We start from the raw sequence: 27,247 nt of genomic DNA on the forward strand, positions 1-27,247 counted from the left end.
ACCAAACGTACTCATTCTCTTCACCTTCTAGTGTATGCTGCCTCTCCCCTAACAGTCATAATAGTTTAGCTGATCCTCATCTAACCCATGCAAACTCTTTTGAGCATGTACATTTTCCCCCCTAGGCCGAGCCCCAGTGGTGTTGAGATACACGAATCACACTGCAAACGCTTTTAGTGCCCCAAGTTTAGTTGAGCAAAATTCATTTTGCAGAATTTGGAGTAAAGACCTAAACTCAGACTTGGCTTTTACTAAATTGAACTTTAACCGATATGAATTTGAAGTTACAGATGAACTAAATATGAACATCAAAGTGCTATCTTTGCAAGGTTGCTTTTCTCCATCACAGGGATTATCAAACACAGCTTCCTAACTGGTCTTCTGTTCCATTTTTTAATCCTTCATCAATATCAATAAAACAGGATCTTACCTTGATCTTCTGAAGAGACGGGTGGCCTGGAAGAAAACAACAAAGATCAGTCAATCTTTTGTGTGATGAAAAGGCTGCAGACAGGGTTCGGTGTCACCCTAGAAAATGGTGCAGGCATGTTGGATATGAGGGAGCTGAGATATTCCAATCCCAGCTTCTCTCAGTAAGAATGTCTGTAAGAGGGGTGACAAGAAGGGAGCTCTCAAACTATTTCAGGAGCAAGCCCTCCCAGCCAGAGCAGTTTTATGGAATAGTACCACAGTGCTGGGCTGGTTGTGAGGCGGCTCATAGCTATTTCAGCGCTTAGCAAGAGTTTCTGTAGGGTCTAACGGTGCTGGAAGCACACACCTACTGCAGTCTCGGGATCTCCAAGCAGGTGTCAGGGTTGGAAATATCTGAGGAATAATGGTCATGGTGAGAAAGTAGTTCTCCAATCCCACCAGGAGTCACTGCAGGGAATTGTGAAGGAGTGCTGGCTGTTTGGAGAGCTCCCCAGGTTGGGTTGCTAGAGGGACTAATGGAAGAGTAATGGCTGCAGAAGAACTCACAGAATGTACAGCCCCAGATTCTCCTAGCAGGGGATAGTGTAAAAGCACTAGCAGTAAGTCACAGAAGATGGGAGCATTTTAACAGGAGCAATGTATATAAGTTTAGATAATAAAGAGCCCATGAAATAGATCTGCTGAAACTTTGGATACAGTTAACTATTGTATAATACAACTCAAGAGCAGGGTTCTGGGGATTGAGGGGATATACAACCACTGACTGAAAGGTTTGAAAACTTTCCAAGAGTGATGAGTATGAAGTGTGGTCAGCTAGTCAGGTCCTCAGCTGGTGTACATAAGGATAGCTTGCCTTACATTAGCAGAACTATCCCAGTGTACACCAGGTGAAGATCTTACCCTCCATCACCTGTGATCAAAAATAAAAAATAGCACACATAAATTAATGTAAAGTACTGTACTTCATTTTTCCCCCAACATATTAGCATGGGAAGCAGGGCTGGGGTTAGCCATGTGCACAAATTTTGGACATGCTTTGGCTATTTAAACTCAGTTTGGCAGCGTACTGTGGGTCAGACCATCACCTGAGCCATTCCCACAAGGTGACTTTAAAGTAAATGCACATTATTGCTGCCAAGATAACACAGGAGTTAACTGCTAGCATGGTAAGGCTTCTATTTTCTTTCTGACATAGTTTAATTTTACACTGATGCACAAACATTACAGATTAGCAAGATTAAACAAATGTCAGCATTGCAGGCAAGGTGATCAAAGCTAGAGTCAAGAAAGCATCTCATGGTATGGGGTGGGGGAACAGAAAACATAACAGGAGCAAAAGGAGTATGTGTGTGGGAGTAACAAGTGAGGATAGAGGGGTTAAAAGCTTTGAATTCAGAGGAATAAAGAAATCGAGGGAGGAGTCACGATCTCCTTCTATAACAGGGGTCTCAGGATGAAGGACTATAGGGCATCAGAGTCAGATTGGCATATATGTAGGCGCAAACATTAAAGATGGAGAGGAAAGGAGGAAACTTCTCTAATGAGGTTTGTATTTTTTTTACTTTTTAAAAAGAAGAGCTTTGCAGGGAAAGAGAGGAAAGAGTTACACTCAATTAGAGAAAATAAAGGAAAAAATCAGATTACCTAATGAAGATTACGACCATGCCAATATCCAGTGTATCTGTATGGATCAGAATTAATCAACCTGCTGTGACTGTTAAACTCTCTGACTGCTACTGAAACATCCTAGCTCTGTCCTCTGCAGCCAAACAGGCCAGGTATATCCTGCCATTCCAATAATTTCCATGCAACATGGCAAGACTGTAGGTAACCCAGAGAATAGCATCCAAAATATTAAACATTTGAACGGCCCCCCCAGCATTAAGCAGTAATTGTCCCTTTCACAGTATATTCCCTTCTTCCCACATGTCCCCAGTAAGGAATAAAATTCTGCAAACATAGAAGGCTAAGTGATGTAGGATTGCAGATACCAACAGGTGCGATTCCACTCGCCTTTTAGAAAGATACAACCAAGCAAATATTTACAGATAGGACCCTCTCCAGAATTCTCAGCTGTTTTATCTTGACACCTCACCTGCCGAAGTGGTTTCACCCAAACTGAGCCATTTATTCTTTTTGTTTGTTTCTTAGTCACACAAGTTTATCACTTTCCTTATGGAAAGCAACAGTACAAAACAGGACATACTATCCCATAATTCAGTTAGATTACACCTGGGAAGACATATGCTATTTTCTCTAAAGCACCCACAAGTTAAAAAATACAGAAAGCAAGAGAGAATTCACATACACACATACACAGCAGGAGACCACTTTAGCAAGCACAAAACTTGTATTTATCATTTTTAAAAATAATGGTGATGTGTGTGCAGCTCTGAAAAGTGCTTGGAGATCTATGGATGAAAAGCAATATATGACAGACATTATTATTGTTTTCACTTGATGGGCTGCAGAAGGGTTGTTTTTTTGTAGGTGAGGTTGTTTGTTTTTTGTAACGAGTGTGAGGAGTTTGGTCTCTTTTAGCATTGTTTCGTTCCTTGCAGTCTATATAGTGTAAGGCTGGGATTTTCAGCATTGGCCTAACTTTGTCCCACTAAAACCAATGGTGTTTTACCAGTGACTTTACTGGGAGCTGAGTTAGTTCAATACCGATCACTTTGGAAAATCCATCCTAAATTGTTAAATACTTAGTCATTCTCTGCCAGATCTTCTGGTCCAACCAAACTATGCTCATCACAGGACTGGAGAAAGGTGGGAAACAAAAGTGGCCTTAAGCCTAATGGCTGCTTTAAGTTACGCCCAGTTGCCCCAGAGCCAAGAGGGGCTGGGGATCAGACGGATGCAGCCATTTTCTGGCCACACCCCCTGCGCTGCAGACTGGGTAGGGTTGTGACATATAAAATGCGATGGTACTTTGCCACCGAAGGATTCCTCCATGTAGAAGGAATTCTCAGCTGGCTGGATCCACTGGCTATTCAGCTGCTTAGCACCAGCTGACTGATGCAGTGCAGCTGCAGCATGAGCCAGAGTCTATTAAAATAAACAAAACAAGGAGAGCTAAAGAATCAAGCTGCAACTCGTAGAGCCTGGTTGCATTAAAAGGAAAGGAGAGAAGAGAGAAGAATGTCCCTGAGGCAAAGAAGTTAGTTGCCCTACAGCCAGTGACGCTGAGCAAAAGCCTAGGTGTATACAGCTTGCATGAAACAAGATCTTCATGAATTCATTCTTCTGAGCAAGGATAGCTCTACAATACAGGGCAGAGAAGGCAGCTGTCCAGGACAGCAAAACAGAAGAGCAGCAAAATATTTAGTGAATATTTGCTCTGTAACAGAATTGTTGGTGAGGAGGAGAGATCTCTTCTGGTATGCCTAGGAAAACAAAGACCAGATTGTGTGTGTCTCGACAGGCAAAGCAGGCTTTGCTTCATCCTCCTCTAACAGAACCGTGACCCACAGATCTTGATATTTCCACTGCTCCCTACTTCCCCTCTGTAGTACCAACAAAGTGAGCCTTGGTCTTACATTTCTGTCATTGCCTGGCTACCCAAAAGCTGAAAAAGCTGGTGAATTCTGGGAAATTCAACAGAGAATTTGGCCCTTGATTTCCAGCTGGATAGGGATGTAACTGCAGCTTTTCTGAAGGATACAGATCGGGATAAAATGTCAAAGTTCAGCCCCAGAGGGATACCGTGTCGTAACACCACCATTTTAATGGAATATACATATACCAAAAACAATAGGAAGACAATGCCTACAGATGCTTATTTCCAGGATAGCAATAACTAGTGATGCCAACTGTAAGGTAAAGTGCCACCGCCTTGAGAGAGATGCCACTTGGAGAGTCTATTTCCCTAACACCTCTCCCACTCCCTGGCTTGCCACATCCGTGTTTGCGCAGAGCAATGCTCTGATGTGTTAGTTATGGAGGGGACAAAGATGGCTGTGCTAGGGATGTGGGAAGAAGAGAGGTGGTGCTATCATGTAGCCTCCTTTTCTTTCCACATATTGCATTCTCCTTTTAATGGATCTCTGACAGTTGAGTTCCCCTCTGTACTGCACGGTGCACAGCATGCCCCCAAATGGGTAATTTCACTTGCAATACAAGGGGAACCTGTGAGTTGACTGCACAATTATCCCTTTTGTAAGCACAAGCGCACACTTTGCATGTATATATATTTAAATGTACCCCGTACAATCACTATCACAGCAAGCTAGACAGAGATTTAGCAGTGCATTAAAAAGACCTGAATAATAATCATTTAAAAAAAAAACAGTTAGTTATCATAATAGACACCTCCAGGAAATTAAACAGCCTGTGCCATGAGAAGCATGGTGTTCACCTGCCCTCAACATAGCATCAGGGCCCAGGGATTAAGGGTATGATCCAAAGCTCATTGGAGTCTCTCCACTGGGCTTTGGATCAGGCCCTCTCACAGGATTAATCTCCAGTATGGCCAGGGCACCTTCAAGTCATGTAAACATTCCACAATCAGCCAAGCACTTACAGCTGCTATTTCCAAACGCTCTTTTCAGTCTGCGGTCGTGAGGTTTACTCAGCATTGGAGGGGTAGGAAAGGGAACATTTATTTGTAAGAAGGGAAAATGGGGAGTGTTGTGATGTAGAGCTCTGTCTACAGGGGCTTGAGAACCTAGAGAAACCCAGCCAGCCTCCGACAGGTAAATTCTAACAAAATTTCAGTAAACAGGTACCTTTTTCTTGAAGACTAAAGCCCCTAGAGAAACAAACACCAAGCTGATGAAAAACAGCTATTTTTATTAATAAACCTGCAACTGAAATCATTTGCACCAGGGCTACTTAAAACAAACTGCTCACAATTTAAAGGCCAAATAGCAATCTGTGTGCAGCACTTACATTGTTTTCCTATGACCTCCCCCCCACACACACTTTTCTCTACTTAAATGATGTAATGCTGTAAACTTACTAACGCACTCTATTTTTTCCAGTAACTAAAGGTAGTGGGCTGCGGGGGGAGGGGAGGGAAGGGATGCTTTAGACTAAAGCTGTTTCCTTTCATTTTATGTTTTTGCATATATCTTCAGAACTGTAAATCTCCTTCCTGATTTAAACTAATTCACTCAGACCTCAGTTTTAATCAAAGAGAAGGTTTAACATATTAAACGTTATTCAATGTGCGAGCTCCCCCACACCTTGGCACCTGCACCTGTCACTGATACAGTCGGGGACTGGAGTAGCTGTGAGCTCCCATAGCTAGCATTTTACCAGTGTGCTATACCGCACCTCCTGATGGGAGACAGTCAGGCTGGAGAAGCTGCTCAATCTTCCATTCCATGCAGCACCTCCTACTGGGAAAGGCGGAACTGAACTAGACGTATTGGTCAGACTGTCACCAAAATTATTCCTGCAATAGCAACTGGTGGGAAATAGTGGAACCAAATAATTGTGAGTTTCTCCACATGCAGCACTTTTGACCTGCATCTACTCTCTACGGTGCCTTCTGCTGTGAGAAGCTAGGAATCTGCTGGAGCACTTCCACTGCACTTTCTCAGAAGCCAACCAGTCTGTCTGTCTTTCCTTCCTTCCTTTAATCTATTTCTCTAAGATAATGGCAACACAGCTTAAAGCAGTAAATAAAGAAAACTCCTGATCAACAAAGCTCCATGCATCAAACAAAATCCCATTCAAATGAAGAACTGTACAATTATTTGCCAATTTGCAGACATTCATTCAGGGATTTCCAGATCATCTGGACAAACAATACAGATAGCTCAGTGCTTCTTATTAAATGTAGTGATCTAATTTTGGGGGGCATTTCCCTTCCCTCCTTTCACTTCTGTCTCCATCCACACATGCAGACATTGAATTGAACTGTTTGCAGGCAACCTAACATTCAAAAGCCCAGTCCAATGCTGCTTAGTGGAAATGTCTCATGAAAATAAGTGCAGCTCCAAAGTATTTCTCTCTGTTTCTCCAGAGCATTTGTGCCTTTCATATTGTTTCGTCTCTTTTCCACTGCTATCTCACTTTTTTACTCTTGCAATTTGTTTTATTTCTCTCCCCACTATAATGATTTTGCAAGCTGAACAGGATGGAGGGAAGGGTGCGGAACAAACTGGCGATACTTGAAGTTTTACTGCCACCTAGGGGAGTAGGGGCATTTCCATTCAATGGTAATCAAACAGGGAAAGGCCAGGAGAAAGATGCAAGGATAGAAAGCAACAGTTAACAATGCTTTAACAGAAACAGGCTGAAACAGCTCCATAAGCTACCTTCTGAAAAAGAGGGGAATACTCTCCAAAGCAGATATTTTCCCCTGAGACCAGGAGGGGAAGATTCCTCTGAGTACCTTGTACACCTACACTTCCTTCAGTTTTATGCTGTTGGCTGAGGAAGACTCTGATGCCGCTCCTTTTGAAAGGAAGGATCTCCCCAAATGACTAGCAGGATCAATACAGAGCTATGTGAGGTTCTTCCCTTCACCCTATTCACCCTGCTGCTCAAGTCCTAATCAAGACGTGTTCTAAAAGAGGGAAGGTGAAACATCTGTTCAGTCTGGGCCTGATCCAAAGCCCCATTGAAAGCAGTGGAAGGATACCCATTGACTTCAATGGGCGTTAAAATTCTCACTGATCTGACCGATGAGTCATGGACAGTGGTGGGAGACAAGGGGCAGGGAGAAAAAAGGCAGCTGATAGGGAGGTAACTCTAGTCGGAGAATATGGTTCAGTCCTATATGCAGGCGGAATGACATACTAGCAGGAATATAAGGCCGAAGAGTTCTGCTACCCATTCAAAACCATGAGAAGGGGGGCAATGAAGAGGTGAAGGGTATGTAGGTTACTCAGCTTGCTCTGGGAAGCTGAGAAAAGGCAGCAATCAATCTGGTGGTAAATTCATTGGATTCCCTTGCATGACTAAGGATGTTGTGTGAATGACCTTTTCCAGAGCCTGCGCTAGGCATAAGCAGACTAAACAATTGCTTAGGGCCCTGAGCAGCAAAAAGGGGCCTCCTATTAATTATTAGTATGTGTTGGGGGCAGGGGAGGAATATTCCTGCTTAGGGCCCCCCATGGGCGAGCACCACCTCTGCCCAGATAACCTTTTGTCATCACCATACGCTTTTGATTTGGCCCAAAAAGGAATTGTTTAGTAACTGCAAAGCCATCAAGAAGGTCTGAAAGCTGCTTTGGAACAGATTTAATGTGCTGCAAACTTAGATAAAAACAAATTACCCCCACCACTCCACACACAACAGCAGCAGGAGGCAAGAGCTGGATTCACCTAATTACAAACCTGACCCTCAGACTAGATTCAGCTAATGTTCACAATCCTCTTGATGAACCTAGGCTGAGTTCTGAGTGAACCTAGGCCAGTTTAGGGGTTATAAAGAACCTGCAAACTACACTAAAATGTTTTTTTTTTATCCCAAAACAAACATAGGAGTTTCATTTAGTGTTTTGGGGATTGTTAATACTTGAAACTCAAAGGGAAACTGAGGGGACAAGATTTTCAAAAACAGGTGCCTAACACTGGGTTCTTAAATCCACATTTTGGTAACTAAATAAGTTGCTAGACCCCAGCACCGCCAAATAGCTGTAGGCACACGTTTTAATAAATGTTGGCCAAGGCACATGTCAAATCCACATTGAAAAAGAAATGAAGGATCATCTAAACCCCGAGCAAAGTAAAACTGCTGAATTTTGCACAATGCTGCTGTGGACTAAGTAATGGAGAATGAACTATGTGATGCTTAGAGGTTTGGGTGAGTCCTTTAAGGGGCACAGCACAGAATTCACTGTCCAGGAGGCTGGGGTTAAGGAGGCAGCAGTAATCCCATAAAGTTAAATTCCCAAACGTCATTCTCTCTTAGGGTACCAAATAGAAAGATGTTGCACTAAAGCTGATATTCCCATTTGTTCCTCTGCCTTCCCTGCTATAGAGTTATATTATTCTCTGTCACAGACACATCTCCTTCATTCCACCAGAAAGAGCTTGAAAGGAAAAAAGGATGAGGGGGGGGGGAGGGAGAGAGAGAGAGAGAGAGAGAGAGAGAGAGAGAGAGAGAGAGCAAGGTAAGTCATCTATTCTACAATTAGGACAATTAGCCAGAGATAGAGAGGAGGATTTGTGGCTGCTCTGGCAAGCAATGTGGAGAAAACAGATGCACCCTGCTATCTCTTATCTGTCAACACAGATTTCATCTTTTAAACTCATTCCAACAAAAACTTACATTCTACTCAGAAAACTCATTTTCTCTCCCTTATCTGCTGACAATATTTGGAGGGGATTTTAAAACCAAATTGCAACAGGCTGTCTCTGCACCAGGGCAGTCGAGTCCTTAGCCAATCATGCATTTGTTCTGTTCCTTGGAAATCAGCTCCAAGGAGAGGTTGGAGGCTGGGTTGTTTGCATTTCCCTTCAGAGAGCGAGATGCCAATCAGCCATGAGATCTCCCTAAAGAAGTCAATTTGTAGTCTCATGTTGTGTGGGTGTGCTTTGCGTTTCACTATCTGCCAAAACAATTTGTTAGCAGGGCAAGTTTCCTCAACTGCTCATCATATGCTGAGATTTTACAAAATCATTAAGAGCCTTCATTTCCAGAATCAGGAAGAGGGAGAAGAAGAAACTAAAATCCATGCCAAATCTGTTCTGGCGGGATCCACTCTGTCTAAATTATTCACTTAGAAGAGGGGTGAAACGAGCCGGTACAGGCCAGTACTGCGTACTGATCAGAAGCCGGTACCAGCCTGTACACAGCCCATGTTAAAGCGTTGCCACAGCAGCACTTTAACGTCACGGCCCCTTTTGCCTCCCCCATCAGTGGCCCTGCCAGTATGGCAGGGCTGCCAACCGGGCGAGGGAGGGAAGGGGCAACAATGTTAAAGCGCTGCCGTGGCAAAGAACGCTCCTTAAATGTCCTTTAATGTCACTGACCCTTCCCTGTCAGCGGCCCCGCCGGTAGGGACCCTATTGGCAGGGCCACTGATGGGGAGGCAAAAGGGGCAACGACGTTAAAGCGCTGCCACGGCACTTTAACATCATTGCCCCTTTTGCCCCTCCCCAGCCACCGACGGGGGTCGGGGGGCGGCAAAAGGGGCAGCTGCCCTGGGGCCAGTGATTTAAAAGGGCCTGGGGCTCCCAGCCACCACCACTGCCACCGTGGCAGCTGCCAGAGCCCTGGGCCCTTTTAAATCACAACCGGAGCCCTGGGCGGCGGGGTCCGGGCAGCACAGATGGGCAGGCTGGGGAAGGCTGACCCACCCAACCCCACCCCTTCCACCTGAGGCCCCGCCCTTTATGGGAGCCGGAGCCAGCCCCCAGACTGTAAGAATTTAATATTATTTTCACCCCTGCTTAGAAGTAGGAATGGTGGGAAATACTATATTTAACAGTATACAGAATACACTGTATTTCCAACATATACTGAAGGGCCAGAAACACAGATAGTCTTGTCAGATCCAGCAGCTTTCATTACAACCCCTTAGCACCTCAGTCCATAAACAGCAGGAGGCAGAAGACCTACTTCCAGAGGAAAAAAACAAGCATAACTTGTCTTGCAATCTTTTATGCAAATAGGCTTGTGTCTATGCAAACGAAAAAGACACTTTCATTTCCTTTTTAACCACATTTATTAACAGCAGAAGAGGTGGCACAAGACTGATTTAAAGTTCAGTTATTGCTGGAAAAAGTCTGTCAAAATGATGATGTGGGACTCCATATATATTGGGTCTCAATTACTTTCATGGAAATTTTACTCTGTTAAGTCAAAAAATGATTTCTCTAAATGCCAGTCCTGATTAGATAAATCAAGACCCTGACACTGTACTGACAGGTGGTGCCAAAGGCTCACCCATTTCTCGGGAACAAGTGATTAACTTGAGTGCTTTCTGCAGCATCTGTGATCTTTCTGCTCATTTCACAGACTCAGTCACTCATTAGGGACAAAGGGCCAGTAAAAGCTCCTAAAAGTTTATACTGGCTGATGCCTCAGAACCCCTGCTGGGAAGAGCTCTCTTGTATCCAATAAGATATACCATGATGTACATCACTGGTGGTTGTTGCCACAGTCTGTGTTGCGAGATGAATTTGTGCCGTGGCATTCTTAGCTCTATGTCACCAGAAAACAACACCATGATCTTCGTGCAACCAGTGCTCACTACAAGACAGCAGGAGAATGGCTGAGCTAACTCTGAGCCTTTCAGAATCCTAAGTTCTGACTGGTTATTCCTGTCATGTCTTCCTCCCAGAAATGGGGGCTGAATGGGAGCAGACAGGGAATTACAGCTCCCGGATGCCCAAACAGCCAAAGGTCTGTGTTTCAAGTTGGTCCTCATGGGGGGTTTCCTTGCTGACAGAGCCAAACTACCAAGTTTGAGATCTGAACTGATTTCATGAAAATCAAAAACAATTTTAAAATAAAAGGGGTATGGTCAGAGCCAGTCCTAGGCAAAGATGTGGTTTGGTGCCCTTCCTTCCCACTCGGTTCCCAATCTGTGCAGCTTTTCCCTTCAAAATGGTGTTCCTTTTTCTGCTCAGTTGTCCACATGAGGTGCCTTTAGTTCTCAGCCATGCCCTGGATTGCGTTTTATTCACCATGGTGGTGATTAAAGGAGATCTTGAATCATATGGTGTGAAGGAATTTGGTGTGGCTCTGCGGGGCACAAGAATAAGCCAAAACAGGGACACCACTCTGGAGAAGCTGAAGAGGGACTAGGTTTGCAGAAATGCCAAAGTTGGAGAGGACTGGTTCAAAACTGGCCTGCAAGTAACTGACCAAAGCAGTCCAGACACATTTGTTATCATGCCTCTTTTGAGGTAGAATTCTGGATCGGCCCGTTTATCATGTGCCTTCCCCACTGACCTTGGGGTAAGCTTTGTAAATAGTAGCAGAAGCATCAGGCATTTTTTCCAGGAAAATTTTACAATAATTGGATACTGAAATCAGCATACCAGAGTATCAGACACAGATAGCTGCAGCGGCTGCCATTAAGAAACTCCTGAAATCCTATGGGCTGCAGCATCCTGAAAAGCAGCACAAAAAGCTGGGAGGGAGTCCAGAAACCATACTTCTTTCTGCAGTCAAAGTGCAAAGAGACCAAGTTTCCCTGAGGAGTGGTCCCTTTTATCCAGAGACATCTACCTCCAGTACTGCAGTATGAGGATTGTTCTTATACATAGTTTACTGTACTAAGAAAAAAAAACATTATATATGTATATATATATATATATATTTCTTTACTGAAATCAGTACAGAAGAAAACATCAGAAAGATTCTGGCAACTTCTACCAAGGCTTTGATTTTGCAAACATAGGGATCACAATGGAAGAAGAGATTATTTTATACCATTGTATTTAGCCAAATATTCAAAAATTCTTGTAAAGCCTTGCTATTATTTCTCAGTCTATAAGCCTTCATTGAAGGCATACAGTGAAACTTCTGAAATTCCATTCATATAGTGCTGGGACTGTCTCTGATTTCCATTGTTTCATGGTACATAGAACTATTCAAGAAAAATAAGGCCAGGCAGAATTCCTGCTTCCGAGTACAAAACCAACTGTGTTTGGATGCAGTGGAGAATACACCAATACACCTTTTAATCTCTCTCCCTTCCCTTCCTTGGTCATCTTGGGAAAGATGCTAAAATGTAGGCCTTCCTCATATGCCACATTAGGGTAATGAGAGTGGTCCCTTATAAGCTATCTTGTTAAGAGTGGAGGGCAATGCAAGAGAAAGAAAGAGAAGACCAACAGATGGAAAAAGAGGATGAAGTAGAAGGGAGAAGCAGAGAGAGAGAAAGAGAGGGAGGGAGGGAGAAATTCCATGTCATCATGCTATTGTTTTTAAATTACATTTTATATGTGGGTGAGCGGGTGACAGGTTGAATTTGTGTGTGTCACCCTCTAAATGTGACTGGGTTGAAAGCCATGACTACACTCACAAATACATGTCTATGATCTTAAACAGGCCTGGAAAATCGGTTTCTAGGGGTGAGTAAACTGCTTCGATAAAATAAGAATATCCCACTCAATCCTTAAATCGGCACCCAGAGTTTAAACAGAATCTGAACCAAACAAACCTTTTAGTGTGTGGTGCTGAAATACTACCAGACAGACTATCTGGAAGTATTTGGGAATGAGTTTTATGATGTTTCATGCTCAGTTTTTCAAAAGTAAGAAGCATAGTGAAACATCTGAAGTTTTAAATGTTTATCCAAAGCAAACCTCTGTACCTCCTCAGGTGCACTCATCACTAGCAGCTTGCACCACACATTTTCAAACTGCACATGGCCTCTTTACATTTTCATAATCCTGTCACTGCACAAACATTTCTCTCTCTTTTCACATCCAAACTCACTTGCCTGATGCTCCTCTCACCTTGTGCTACACACAATTTTCTTTTAAAAAACCCTTGTAACATTTGTACTGCCACTCTGATTTCCTCAGAAATGAGCCAATTCCTTTGGTTGTCATAAAGCACTTGACCTCCAGCCTCCTTTTTCTCCCCACTCGGGCACTCAGTTATTATTGCCTCATAAAGCAGTGGCTGTGTGATATTACTGGCTAATTAATGTCCACTTATTGTGAAGTGTTGCTGCCATCTTCAAGCCCCTGTAGGCCTTTTTTTTTCTTCTGTACAACTTAACCAGATGGTGTGCTGGCCAACCTTCTCCCACCCTTCACGAGCCATGTACTTTACTCAGATATCACATCTAACAGCTCTGGACACACAATGCCATTACAGCTGGGTAGATGTTAGACAAGTTGCTATTAAATACCCTTTCCAGGGGACTGAAGATGAAGGAGTTTGGTTCTCTCATTCAGCGTATCGCCAACCTCTATCAAGTACTGGTTACAGTTCACATCTTCCCTTTTCAACACTCTTTTTTTCCTCACCTGCAGCAGCTAATATGGCAGGGGTGGCCCAACTATGGCTCGGCTCTTTTACAGTTAAAGTAAAGCGGAGCCCCACACACCCCTCCCCTATCAGACTGGGGCAGGGGGAGCTCAGGGCTTCTGCCCTGCAATGGGGAGGGGGATGTCTCAGAGCTTCAGCCCTGTGGGAGGCGCCTGCCGGGGCTTGGGGCTTCAGCAGGAAGGGGGAAGAAGCCCCGAGCCCTGGCAGGTGCGCTTGGCTCTAGAACTTATGAAAATTACTATATGCGGCTCGGAGAGTCGGTGGGTTTGGCCACCCCTGGAATAGGGTAACCATCCTGTGGCCTGAAGGTTTAAGCGAATAGACATGAATGTTCCCTGATGACAGACCAGCAGACAATGCTCTAATGATTTCAGTAAATATTTTGAATTCCTCACATTGCTATGCGGCCAGAGAACAAGCACATCACCTCTGCATTCCACAGATGGTCTTCATGGACCCACCGAGCGAGACACACATTTCAAGAGAGCATGCCTAAATCCAGCTCTTACTAATGAGAACTGGCAGCTCAAAGGTGGTTTTGGAGTTAGGAGGTGGGGATAAAGTAACATCCTTGTTTGGTGCATAGTCTTTCACATCCTATCGTATGTCCAGCCAAGGACTGCTAAGAAGCATTTGATCAGATGACAAGCAATTACTTCAACGAGACAGCTTATGTGCTTAAAGTTAAGCACCTAATTATGTGCTTTGCCAGACTGAGGCCAGTGTTCAACACATTGCAGGATCAAGCTCGTCCCTCCCCCACTCCCCCCATAGGCAGAACATTTCTCCAGCCCAACCCTCTCAACAGAACATAGAGTTTATTCATTCAGAAAACCTTTTTTTCAAATGTAACTACAGGAAGAATTTTAGCAAGCCAGAACACAACTACTCAAAGAGGAAAATTTACAGAATACAGGGGATACCTCGTGTCTTGCATGAAGTTCCATCAGATCTTTTAATAGCTACAAGTGATCAGAGGCCATGTTTTACCTCTCATCAGCAATACCGTACAACACCTCCAGCTATACAGCACAATATCCCTTAGCACCATACTAGGGCATTGGACCAGCATTCGCTCTGGAGGAGGAAAAAGTGCCTTCAACTGATTCACCAGTGCCATTTTCTGCAGTACTCTGGGTTTTCCTTGGAGGTCTCTTTTTCAAGCACTGACCTGGACAGACTCATCTTAGATCATGAGAGCAGACCACATCCAGAAGGAGTACGGCTGACGGCTGTTTGGAGTGTCCATGGAATAAATATATACCACCCTTTAAAATGCTGTCAGCCTTTTTGAAAATACAGGGACAGTTGAAAAGACAAAGTATGTAAACAAAGAGATGCCTTGAGTCTCTCCAATCTGAGTGAAAAGATCTATAGAGAGAGAATCTGAAAATAATTACAGTGCTTGGCACTGATCCTACTCTTAAGCCCTTGGAGGGGAAAGAGATTTGATTTTAATGGTTCCTAGGCAGGGGTCTTTGTTAGAGAAAATTAATTACCCCCTTGTTTTTAATTAAGTGCGCTTCACGTGAGTTTATTTTCAGATGGCATCTGATTAATGATATTTCAAGGTTTTCCCCTACTCCCTTTCTCCCTACCCCTTGATATGGAAGAGTTGTTTGTGGCCAGTGCTGAGGACTGATTGCTAAAACATTAGCACAGTAACCGGGAGTCAGGCTCATTTTACAGCTGGTGAACATAGGCCCAGAGAGTTTAAGACCAAAATTGTCAAAAGTGCCCGCTAATTTGGAGGTCCTGCAGACAACAGTTGCCCTTCACTACACAATCCTGATTTCTTGCTAGAGCAGCTGCATCCTGTACACTGAATAAAGCAGGGGGAAATTGTACGTGACCATATAATGTAATTCCAGGTTCTGGAGAGAGGGTCCTCTAGCGGTTATGGAACCTTCTGACCCTGTAACCCGAGCCTATCTCCGTCCCACTCTGCTCCTATGCACCCACCCAGGCTCCTTCTTCCTTCCCCCTTCTGTTCCTATCCAGCCCACACACTGGCTCCTTCCCCACCCATTCTGCTCCTATCCATCACCTCCATCCCCTTTTGTTCCTGCTCCCTCCCTCTCTGTGCCGATATACGCTCCCACCCACTACCAGCTCCTAACCCCTGTCTCCTCTGGTCCACCCCTTTCCAGTTCCTGAAACCTGATCCCTCTGCTTCCACCATTTCTCACTCATCTGCTTTCTAGTGTGGATGTTTCCTTCTCTTCCTCACTGCCTGGATGTAAGCAGCAGAAGCATTCAGAGCACAGGACAATCTCCCGGCTCTAAGTTCTTTATGCATGGTACTGCAGTGCCCCTACTCCCGCCAGCAATAGCAATCACAGAAAAAGTCATGCATTGAAGCATGCTCAGTATGGCCAGAATCTTTGGATAATTTAGCTGCTAGACTCTAACAAGTCTCTACTGAGCATGTATAAAAATTTTCCAGAAGTTTATAAGGTGGCTGAATTTGAGTGAATTTTCATGGAAATGGCAAAAGGCACATCTCTAAAACCAGGATGACTAAATTTCAAGTCCCTGATCCAAAGCTAGAGTGTCTCAATGAAACAGTTGTAAGATTTTTTTGTAAAAACAGGCAAAACAAAGTACTTTCCCCTAATCTTCCCCAGTCTGGGAAACAGCTGAACTGTTTTAGCTGGAACTTTAAAAAAAAAAAAAAATCTGAGGCAAACTCCTGTTATGGAAAATTCCAGCCCAAACAGTTAAACTTTGACAACGTTCTAAGCCACTGAACACAGGGTCCTATAAGTATCAGGTAACCTTAACGATAGGCGGCACGACCAGCTGTACCTGCAATAAATGAATCTCTCTAATAAACACCATTGTTGTATCTATGCAAATGTTTCTTTACACATCACTTTAAACAAAATCTGTCCTCACAGCTGTCAGAACATTTTTCACACCTAATTACCTTTATTCCACTTGGCCAGGGATTACATTACATCATTCTAATTTCTTTCTGCTTCACATGCCCCAAGTTTAAGGCCCTACATTCTGGCCTCGGTAAAACTGCAGGCTCTCCTGAGCTGTTTAGCTTTCCCCCTGCAATATTCACAGTCCCTATCATTCTGGGGAGCACAAGATCAAGGCCAAGAACTGAACCAAAATCTTCCCATGACAAGGCAGAGTCTGTGTGATCTGTATATGTAATTGCTCTTTCCTCAGGCAGACCTCGCCTTTCTTCCTCTCTCCTCCCCCTTTCCCCCCAAATTGCGGGTAACTGGAAATGTAAAGGAGAATTGATGTAAACCAAACTAAATCAGTTGCTGAGATTGAGTTGCTGAGAAAAAGCTGAGATTTTCAGAACCAACAAGGGAATTCTGCAACCCTCCTCCCATTTTAGTTTCAATGGGAGTTGTGTGTCTAAATCCCTTCATTAGTGTTTGAAAATTTCAACCAACAGGAACAAGCAGTTGGGCTCCACTTCTGCAAAAATTGGGGAGGGTGGGGAAAATGAAAGACACATGCACATGCAAATACACACCTTTTATGTAATATGAGTCAATTAAGTCTGGGGTGTAGCCAAAGAATCATCTCACTGACCCTCCCCAAAGCCTTAAACTGGCCCTGAACATCATGGTGTGATCACAGTGGATAGGAATCTGTTATATTGTGGAAGTGGGACAGCAAAATTTTGTCTAAAAACAGCCCCAAAATGCTAACCTTGGCTCTGAACCCTTGGAAGCTGTGGCCTATATTTTCAAAATGACTAGTGATTTGGAGTGCCTCCATTTTGGGGTGATCAACGTGACACACCTTAAAGGAGGCTTTTTGCAGAGGTTGAGCATTCAGCTTGTTCTGAAAACCAGGACCTTTAAGGTGCCTCCTGTTTTGCAGCCAAAATTTGACATATCCAGAATCACTACTCACTTTTGGAAATCTGGACCAATGTTTTTAAGACTATGGGAGACTGAAAGCTGGAGAAAGAAAGGAAAGGAAAAGCAACTGACAGAGAAAGAGGATGAAGCAGAAGGGAGAAGTGGGGGGATAAAAGAAAGAAAGACTCCATTTCATTCTGTCACTATAACCCACTACATTTTAAAAGACCAACTAAAAGTTGTCAGTCGTGATGGTGATGGTGCAGCATCAAGCAGAGAAATGCAGAGGGCTCTTACTGCAGCATGTGTGTCTGGCTGGCGTCCTTTTGTTTGTCAGGTACCTCGTAGTGCGGGGAAATCTTGCCAAGGCCACTGTCGCTCAGCATCCGCTTTCGGACTGCAGGGTTCCACCGATCCGATATTCTAAAACACAAGGAAGGAAGAGAAAGAGATGAATTCCTCAGAGGCTGCTTTTCACTCTCCAATTTGAAGCTCCCTTATACTCATTTATTTGCAGTACTTTTCTAGCTGGATTAGCCCTACACAGCTCATTGGGAGGAGTGAGTGTGGGCTTTAATTCAGTGTGAGCATATATTGATCAGCCAACAGGACAAGGGGAAATGGAGACACTTCATTGTAACTCCCAGGTTCACAGGTCAATTTAAGACCCCATGTACCAGTATCTGAACCTCAGCGCCATAGAGAAAGAGTTTGTAATTTGATCAATGGATCTGTTCACCCAACTCCTTACTTTAATATCTGCCTTTTCCTCTTCCTACTGTCGAAGCGCAGGAAGGAAAGTGCCCACACCTAGAAAAGCTGCAAAGGCCAGAGCCCAGCCTGGGAAAGGAAGTGCTTACCCAGAGGCCTGCTCCACTACCAGATCAGGCATTCCCGGCGGCGTTCCCACCTGCTGTGATATCACCAGCTCTGGGTCCAGGATAAAAATCTCGTCCTGCGAAATTTCCGTCACAAAGTGCAAATGTTCCTTTTAGAATGAGACAGAGAGTCAATAATGAGTCACCAGCAATCTGTCAGGAGGCCAAACTGACTATCAGAAAGCTAGGTGAAAATTGGCCCATCCTGCAGGCAGGGCCAGCTCTAGGATTTTTGCCGCCCCAAGCAAAAAAATTTTGGCCGCCCCCGCTTTTTTTTCATGCTCCCCCACCCCCGGCTCTGCTCCATCTCTGCCCCTTCCCAACCCTTTCCCCAAGTCCCCGGTCCCGCCTCCTCCCCCAGGTGTACCGCCCCTAGAAATGTTCCGCTCCAAGCACCTGCTTGTTTTGCTGGTGCCTAGAGTCGGCCCTGCCTGCAGGATTTCCCCCTCCACCTGCAGCAAGTATCAATTCCGCAACAATGCTTACAAGTCTGGTTCCACCTTGTCTCCATTGGTCTCTATTCTACGTTCCACCAACAACTGAGAAACACCTCCTGATAGACAACTGAAAGATCCACAGAGTCCGCTGACACTGACATTTGTGGCTAGACACTCCTTCCAGTGTTCAGGATTGAGGGCTGCCCAGAAAGCCAGAACTGACCTTGGCACAGAAGAACATTTCAGAGCCTGGTGGGACTCTCCCAAGCCATTTTATTTCTTTTGTGCCTTGTTTGTTTGTTTGTTTGTTTGTTTGTTTTTTTGTTTGTGGGGGTTGCATCTCCATTACCACTGTCCCACTCCTTCCAGTTCCTCAGAGATATAGAAGAAGGTTCAATAATCCCCACCCCTTTACCGTTCTGGGAAGTTCAATGTGAGTGTGAGGGAGAGTAAATTTGCAATCCTGTGCTCAGTGGAAACATCATGGATCCTCACTTTCAGCCCCAAAGAGACATGGGGGAGGAGGGAGAGAGCAAACCCAAGGGCATCTATAGCATCATAATGAAAGCTATGCAAAACTCGGTAGGTTCACATCCCTAGAGGTTCAAGCCAACATTTTATTTCATCTACTTCACCTTGCTTGTGAGTTTTCAGGTTCTCCAAACCTTAAAGTAAAACCTCATCCAAGCAGTCACCTGGCATTTTGTCAAAACAGCAACTTGTGTAAAGACACCCCTTCTCAGATGATCCACAGCAATTGAAGCTGGGACCCTCTGGTCTACAAGCATGATCCTCCACGGCTCAAGCTACAGGACCATCTCCATCAACCTGGAGACAGTAGCAGACTCAGGAGACTTTTTGACATGGTCCAGAAGAGGGACAAAGACACACCTGACCAGTGTTTTACAGTTGCATGATTGTGATGCAAAACCATTAACTGGTCCAACCTGATTAAAAACTAAGTCCAGGGTCATAAATTATTCTCACTCTCAAATTGGAAATAAAACCTGAAACCAGTGGAGTTTGATAATTGTTTTCTCTTTCTTTGTGAGCATTTTATACAGCTCTAATCATAATTCACAATTTGTAACATCGTAAGTTCCACAGCTATCGAATGTCATTCACAGAAGACTAGGTTTTCAGGTTTGTTATAAACAGCAGAGGATAAACTGATAAATATTCTGTTTGCACACATATGTCCTTAGAAATAGAGGATAAGGAAGAAGAATGGAGAAAACTATTTGAACATTAAATTGCTTGTAGATAGAAGGGCAGATCTTCAGTGGGTATAAATCTTCACTGACTTCAGTAGAGCTATGTCAATTTACACCAGCTGAGGATCTGGCCCAAAATATATTTCAGTTTTTCATGAGGCATCAGCAGAACTTTAAGACACACAGGAACAAATACAGATAATTCATTTTAAGCTGTATCTGACAATGCTTTAAAAAGATCTATAGAAACAGTGAATGAATGGAAATTTACCTGAGATCTGTCAATGCGGTAAAAACGATCAGCAGAAGTTGCTGCAAGAAAGGGAAACAGCAGAGCTGTGTTAAAGAAAAAGATCTGAGCAAAACTGAATCCACATTGTAGATTGGACTAAATTCAGCCCTTGGGTAAAGGCAACTAGAGGAGTCGTGCCAGCTTTTCATGAGGACTAATGTGGCGATTTTAAAGGCAGAGTTTAACAAAACAAAGGTCATGGTACTTTATTAAAAAATCCAGTCACAAACAATATCACACACACGGAGGGAACTTTAAGGGTCATTGTGAAGTTTAATATATTTTATAATAATAAAAATAATAATATCACAGCTCTTATATAGTGCTTTTAGCCGTAGATCTCAAAGCGCTCTACAAAGGAGACAAGTAAAAGTCTTTCCCTGTGTTGTTAATAGCGCTCAGTAGATACTGCTAAACAATTTATTTGTTCTGACTATATACATATCTGCCCTTGTTTCCCCCCACTTTCTGCTAACATTTCCAGCAAATGATTTTATTGGCAGGAATGTTCACTGAAACAGCAAATTTTAGGAAAATAATGCAAAAAGTATGGAAAGCAAATTTCTGGTATGATTGCCTCTTATTACAAATCTGAAACCTAAAACAAAGAGTTGCCTTTCATTCAGGGAACAAAAAAAAAAGCCCATACGATATATGTGTCCAAACATATCAGCTCAATTTTTTATATCAAATAAATCAAAATGCTTGTGAACAAGCTGCAGATCAAATAATTGGCTAATAATTTTGAATTGAAAATAAATTCAAGAAAATTGCAGTCTGTTCATGGCAAAGGTGAAGAGAAAAAAAGGGGGAAATTATTGAGTAAATTATCTGGTATTATTTTCCCCAGTTCTATTTATGAAAGCAGCTTAGATTATTAAAATTGAAAGCATCTGAACTGTCTACATAGTTTTTCACCATCTGTGCTATCTGTTTACCTTATGTAAACTTACTCTGGGCAATGAAACTACAGACTGGCTAGCTTAATTTTGAGGTTTTTATGCAGTAGCATTTTGCTGCTGGGTTTTAATTTTCAACATTGCAGAGGAAAGTTGAAATCCCAAAAGACCAAAGATGAACCAAAACCAACAACAACAAAACTTGTCTTCAAAGGCAATTTCAAAGGCTTGCTATGAACAGATGCAGCCATACTGGGGTCAAAGTACAGCCAGGAACAAACATGTTGTTTCTTTCAAAAAGAGCAGCCGATGAGGAGGGTGCATCTACACAGCCCATGGCAGCGAGCCTCCTAGCGCAGGTCGACAGACTTGGGCTTGCTCTACCATACTAAAAACTGCTGCGTAGGGGTTGTAGCTTTGGCTGGAGTTTGGCTCCGAAGTCTAGGGATGGCGGTGTGCTTCGGAGCCTGAGCTGCAACTTAAAAGCACTGTCTACGCAGATATTTTTAGCGCAGTAGTCTGTCAGCCTGGGCTGGGAAGCTCCCTGTTGTGGATTGCCACGGGCTGTGTTGATCTGGCCACAGCAGGCACACTAGTCAGCCAGGCCTCTAGCCACACACAAGAGAAAGCTCTTGCTCTGCTTCTGAGAAGGCAAGAAGAGGCACCCTTCTCCTTCTTACCTGCCTAGCACAGCAAAGGGCAGCACCGGGCCTTTAGACTCATAATTTTGGAAATACTAGTCTCTCAATGTGTTTCAATGACAAGACCTGATCATAGTGCCAGAGGCAGATACACTTACCATCTAGGAAGCACCATCTAGGAGAGAGCCTCTGAACAGAAAGTACTCGTGGGAAGGAACCTTCCTGATCCTGGGTGCAGGGGAGGGAAAGAACATTTAAAAAAAAAAAACAACTCTTTTGTCTAAAACTGAATTATTTACCCATTTATTTTTCTTTGCTGACTTTACCCTAAAGGTAAAAGCTAATTAACTTAGTCCCACTTTTCTAGCTGTCAGTTCCTGTGTGCAAAGCCATCTTCTTTGCCAACACCAATCATATCCTTTGGTATCCACTCCCTTCAGCTCAGAGGTCTCAAAAGCCCAGTACCAAAACTAGCTAAGTCGCCTACTATGTCACATGGGAATTAATCATTTACAATGGTGGAGACGATGATGAATATTGAGAAGGGAGGGGTCTAAAAACAGACACAGGAGACAAACAAACATGTCAGTAAGGATATGTCTACACTGCAGAAATAGGTGTGTTCTTAATCAGGTTAGCTAACATGGGTTAAAATAGGAGTGAAGACACAGCAACTCAGCTTTTAACTCCGGTTCAGAGTTTGAATGGAATCCTGTAGGGTAGCATGGGATTGAACTCAAGTGCTAATCTGAATTAAAACCCAAATTCACTGCTATTTTAACCCCAGTTAGATAATGCAGGTAATACCATACTTTATTTTTTGCAGTGTAGACATGCCATTATACGCCTGTCTTCATCCTGATCACAATGCTTGTATGTCCTGTCCTTCCCTCCATCTATCTTCATATTTCTAGTCTGTATGCTCATTAGGTTGGGGACTGTGTCTTCCTCTGTGTTTGGAAACATTAGCACTTTTGGGTACCACTGTCATTTGAACAAATAACAATAATCCACTAACACAGTGGTTCCCAAACTAGGGGTGCCACTTGTTCAGGGAAAGCCCCTGGCAGGCCAGGCCAGTTTGTTTACCTGCCGGGTCCACAGGTTCGGCCGATCACGACTCCCACTGGCTGCGGTTCGCCGCTCCAGGCCAACGGGGGCTGCGGGAAGGGCGACCAGCACGTCCCTCGGCCCACAGCGCTTCCCGCAGCCCCCATTGGCTGAGAACAGCGAACCATGGCCACTGGGAGCTGCGATCGGCCGAACCTGCGGATGCGGCAGGTAAACAAACTGGCCCGGCCTGCCAGGGGCATTCCCTGAACAAGTGATGCCCCTAGTCTGGGAACCACTGCACTAACACAACCATCCTTCTGGCTGAAGAGAGATTCCTCTCAAAGCCTGCCAATGCCACTACCAGAACTCCCCAGAAGAGAATTAATAAAGAGAAATAGGAGGCTTCCCCTGCACAAAAAAGCACCAAAGAGCTGAACATGCTGGCCCTGCAGCACTCTCAGCCTCACCTGCACTGAGGAGCAAAGAACCCAAACTCGGATCCACTACAAGGTGCTGTGTTGTACTGCCACTAGACCAACAGGCCAGCGGATTGCAACACTGTGCTGAATGATTTGCCAGCGTAGGAGATGACCCGGTCCAATTGGTCATAAGTGAACACCCAAATTTCTGTACATTTAGGGCCAAATTCTGCTCTGATTTACATCTAGAGCAAAGATGTCCAGTAGGGTTGCATGGAGTGTAAATCAGGGCAGAATCTGGTCCTAAATTAGAATGCACAATGAATAAGGACAACAGACTACGGTGGGTGCATGCCAGGGTGCAGGGAATGGGGATAGGTAACAGCACAAAGGGGAGGAAAGGCTCCATTTGAGAAACAATTGTTTTACATGGAAACCAGAGCATGCTGATAGTTTCGTTTTGTTTCAATTATTTTTTGTTTAAAGATCCAGCACCAGAAAGCGAGTTACAGCGTCACAGACTATAAAGACAGGAGGGACCATTATGATGTTCTAGTCTGACCTGCAAAACAACCCATAGAATTTCACCAAGCAGTTCTTGCATGAAATCTTTAACTTCTATTTGAGCTAGAGGAGCAGTTCCCAGACTTTTCAGGAAGGCCACCCACCAACTACATCTTGTCTTTTTTTGTGACCCACTCACGGTCCAAATTTGTGGGCCCAAAATCAGGCCAGCATCCTTCTCCTCCTCTGCCACCACTACATCCTCCTCCTTGCCCTGCCAAAGGGGTACCGACCTCTCACAGAAGCACCTTCCACCCTAGCACTGCAACCCTACTGCGGGCCCAGTGCAGAGGAAAGGCGCTGGAGTGGGGATAGGAGAGTGAGCACACCCCACACTCACCCCATAGTGGCAGCTCCTGTCCCACACGGCTGGGACAAGCTTCTGGCTCTGGGCATTGCAACCTGGTGCATGAGACTATAGCGCCACTCAGGTTTGGCCCAGCCACCACTCCGCCATGATAGAGGAGCAGCTGGGCCAAATTTGAGTGGGTGGCACTTTAACTCTGCATGCCAGGTTGCAATGCCCAGAGCAGGAAGCTAGGCCCAGCCCCACGGGACAGGAGCTGCTGCTGCAGGGTGAGTGTGGGGCAGGCTCACTCTCCACCACCACCACCACCCCAAGACCCCATCTCCACATTGGGCCCAACCCATCTCCAACCTCCCCATGACCCACCATTTGGGAAACACTGAGCTAAAGTATATTTTTTAGAAAGACAACCTTGATTTAAAGACTTCAGATGATGGAGAATACATCATACCCCTAGGTAAGGGTAATTACCAGTGATTAATTACTTTCACTATTGAAAATGTGCAGCTTATTTGGAGGAGGTGAATGAGGCTGCTTAATACACAAGAGGGGAGCTATATTAGGTATAGAAGGTAACATAATGGACCGTTTCACTTTATTGTTCACAAATAAGACATTTGGAGCTTTAATACAGATACTGTCAAGTACTTTGTTCATTTAACAGTTTTTAATTTTTGTGGATTTACTTGCCAATATTTGTATCATTTAGAAATGTGGAAATAACATTTATTCCCCTGTGGATAGTTTTGTTTTTCCTGCTTTGCAAATGATTATTTGTTTTTCATCTATCTGAAATATTTCTGTCATGTTGATATCCAAGCATTGAACAAAATTTGGAAGAAACCAAAGAATCTAGGGGGAAGGGAAATGGTGTTTCATCCCTCCATTCCCCTAGGTTGCAGAGCTATGCAAATCAGGATGCTCAAGAATTTGTTGGTTTTTTTGTAAATTCTTAGGGAAAATCTCAGAGTGACCTGAATGAGGTTTTACTTTCAGCTAAACTCTAGATAAATTAAACTTCTGGTTGATCAAATCACAAGTCACATTTCCATATATCAGTGGGTATCATGCACTGCTTCTTCATTTATCTAAAGGCATTAGATGCTTCCTCAAAACTTGGAGATTTAATAAGGTTATTCCAGTACTGCACACATACACACATTCCCTGTTATTCTTGGTCAGCAGAGTGCTTGCACTCTCTAGGCATTGTTTACAATAAGCTGTTCCCATGATTAGTGTTTAATGTTTTGATGGACCGTGTCTTTTGTTTCTCAGCCAGGTGGATGCATATTAGTTTGGCACGAGGCAACTGCAAGTTGTTAACAACTTTCTTTGGCAGCCTACCAGCTTTTGTAAGATTCATCTTATTAGCTTCTGCCTCTGGGCTTGATTTGTGCTACCTATTATTGGCTTCCTTTCCTGACTATCCATGAGGAAAAGGAAAAGGCTGCTCCAGACAACTTAAACAATGTTTCGGTGCACTCAAAGATATGGCAGTTTGCTCGGGTCCGAGGAGCAAACTCTTGCCTGAGTTGCTACAGGTTCACAAGTTTCACTTGATGAAAAACTTCTTACACATATTACCTATATCCACCTCTACTCCCCAGAAAGTAAAGTTGTCTCAATTCACTCCCAAACTTGCATTTTACTGGTCTCTAAGTCCTGCATTCATTTATTGCCAGCGCTTATCTGTCGTCCCTTCTTTTGTCTTTGGTCACCATACATTTCCTTTCTTGCATCCACTGCCCTATGTTTGAATACAACTGTACACATAAGTCCTTGAAGAGACATGAGGAGAAGGAAAGCAGAAACTCCACACTCTGTTTATGTGCATACTTATGAGAAGACTTGGCTTAGCGGTCTAAGCATCAGGTTTGAAACTCATGGAAACGTAAAGCTCCCTGGAACCTGACAGCTGTGGCTAGCAGGACTGACTCAGCTCTTACCCTTCCGAGTGCCTCGCAAGTAATTGGAAATAGGGATAACAGTAACCATCTTTCTTCCATCTCAGCTTGTCAGAGAAATAGTATGCCTGGTTTATAGAGTTTATTTGTTTGTGTGAGTGAGTGGGTATGCTGTGTGTCTAGAACTTATTGAGGGAAATTATGGCCTAGAGGATTTTTTTGGATTTACTAGTGTGTGTGTGTGTGTGTGTGTGTGTGTGTGTGTGTGTGAGTGTGAGTGTATACTACTACTTACCCTTCTATAGGGTGAGGACTACAGTAAAAGAAGCAGGGGATGAAAATGAGGAAGAATCTAAGGTTATTGATGTGTATCAGAGGGGTAGATGGGCTGAGGACAAACTGAAGCAGACATGGAGACAGATCCCTGGACCCTATCAGAAGATGCAGTGGAAAGGATAACATTGCCAGGTGGAAACTCAAATCAGAAATCTGCATGTGCTTCCTCCATTACTTCACTGAGGGCAGGCCTGCCTCAGAAGCTAAACCCAGATGGGCAGGTATCACTCATATGAGAATGCATTAAACATATCTGAGGAACAAACAGAATGAAAAAAAATCTTGCACCAATTTTTGAATTTGCAGTGAGCTCACTGATAGAGTTTATGCTGACTCTTCTCATTTCCAACTGCAGAGGAAGCCCAAGAGAGAAATGTAAATGTTTATAAGATTTAAAAGTGCCTGTGAAACCTTATTAGTGAGACATGAAGACAATTCTATCAGCTGAAGCACTTTACTCCTGCTCTTGCCCTGATTTCTCTTCCTTTCCATAATTTATAGTTGGTTGCCAACAAAATATGGAGCAGCCCCCAAATTAACCTGACAAGACAGTTTGTAGCAAGAACCCACTGAGAATACACAGATGCCGGAACAATCAAGGATAAACAAGCACAGAAGACAAAACATAAAGGCAGTTCCATTCAAAATGAAACATCATAAAGTATTGATAGAGGTTTCAAGCTGACTTGCACTTCCAGAGCCAGTTAGGTGATTCATTTATACAGAGCTGATAACTACAGTTAGAGCTACCTCAGTGCTGAAGGGAGGATGATCTCTGACACTCCACACTTTGGTTACTCTAGTTTGTGCCTGAATATACATACACACGTAGTCCAGCGTTTTATGTCCAGCTGTTCCCTTTGTGTGAAGCAGCCAGCAGCCAGTCAGGGTAATTCTGGATATGCACTCTTCTATAATGAGCTGAATGGAATAATTCTCACCATTTTATTGTCTAATGTATAATGCTCTTATGCTCAATACTTGGAAGTGGCTGACACAAATATCAACAGTATGATGTTGAAATTGGAAGGGGAACAACAGAACCAATACACAACCATTCAAAAAAGAACTTTCAAAATCATTTTTTTCCAAATGTATATTTTCTATTAGTATCTATTAGGG

General features: G+C 43.7%; 1 protein-coding gene across 8 annotated transcripts in view; it reads right to left on the reverse strand.

The window, feature by feature from the left end:
* The window catches only part of DGKI (diacylglycerol kinase iota), a 294,215-nt gene that overhangs the window by 42,095 nt on the left and 224,873 nt on the right, over nt 1–27,247 (reverse strand). For 7 of the 8 annotated variants that reach the window (XM_075122845.1, XM_075122834.1, XM_048830323.2 and 4 more), the window contains 5 exons: nt 21,701–21,770; nt 19,982–20,022; nt 18,042–18,169; nt 17,479–17,604; nt 431–456 (listed from right to left, as the gene is read on the reverse strand). In XM_075122845.1, coding sequence (XP_074978946.1) covers nt 431–456; nt 17,479–17,604; nt 18,042–18,169; nt 19,982–20,022; nt 21,701–21,770 — 391 coding nt within the window. The remainder of the gene's footprint in view (nt 1–430; nt 457–17,478; nt 17,605–18,041; nt 18,170–19,981; nt 20,023–21,700; nt 21,771–27,247) is intronic. The other variant, XM_075122847.1, reaches the window with a different exon arrangement.

The sequence above is a fragment of the Caretta caretta genome, chromosome 1 (genome assembly GCF_965140235.1).
Source record: "Caretta caretta isolate rCarCar2 chromosome 1, rCarCar1.hap1, whole genome shotgun sequence".
Lineage (NCBI taxonomy): Eukaryota > Metazoa > Chordata > Testudines > Cheloniidae > Caretta > Caretta caretta.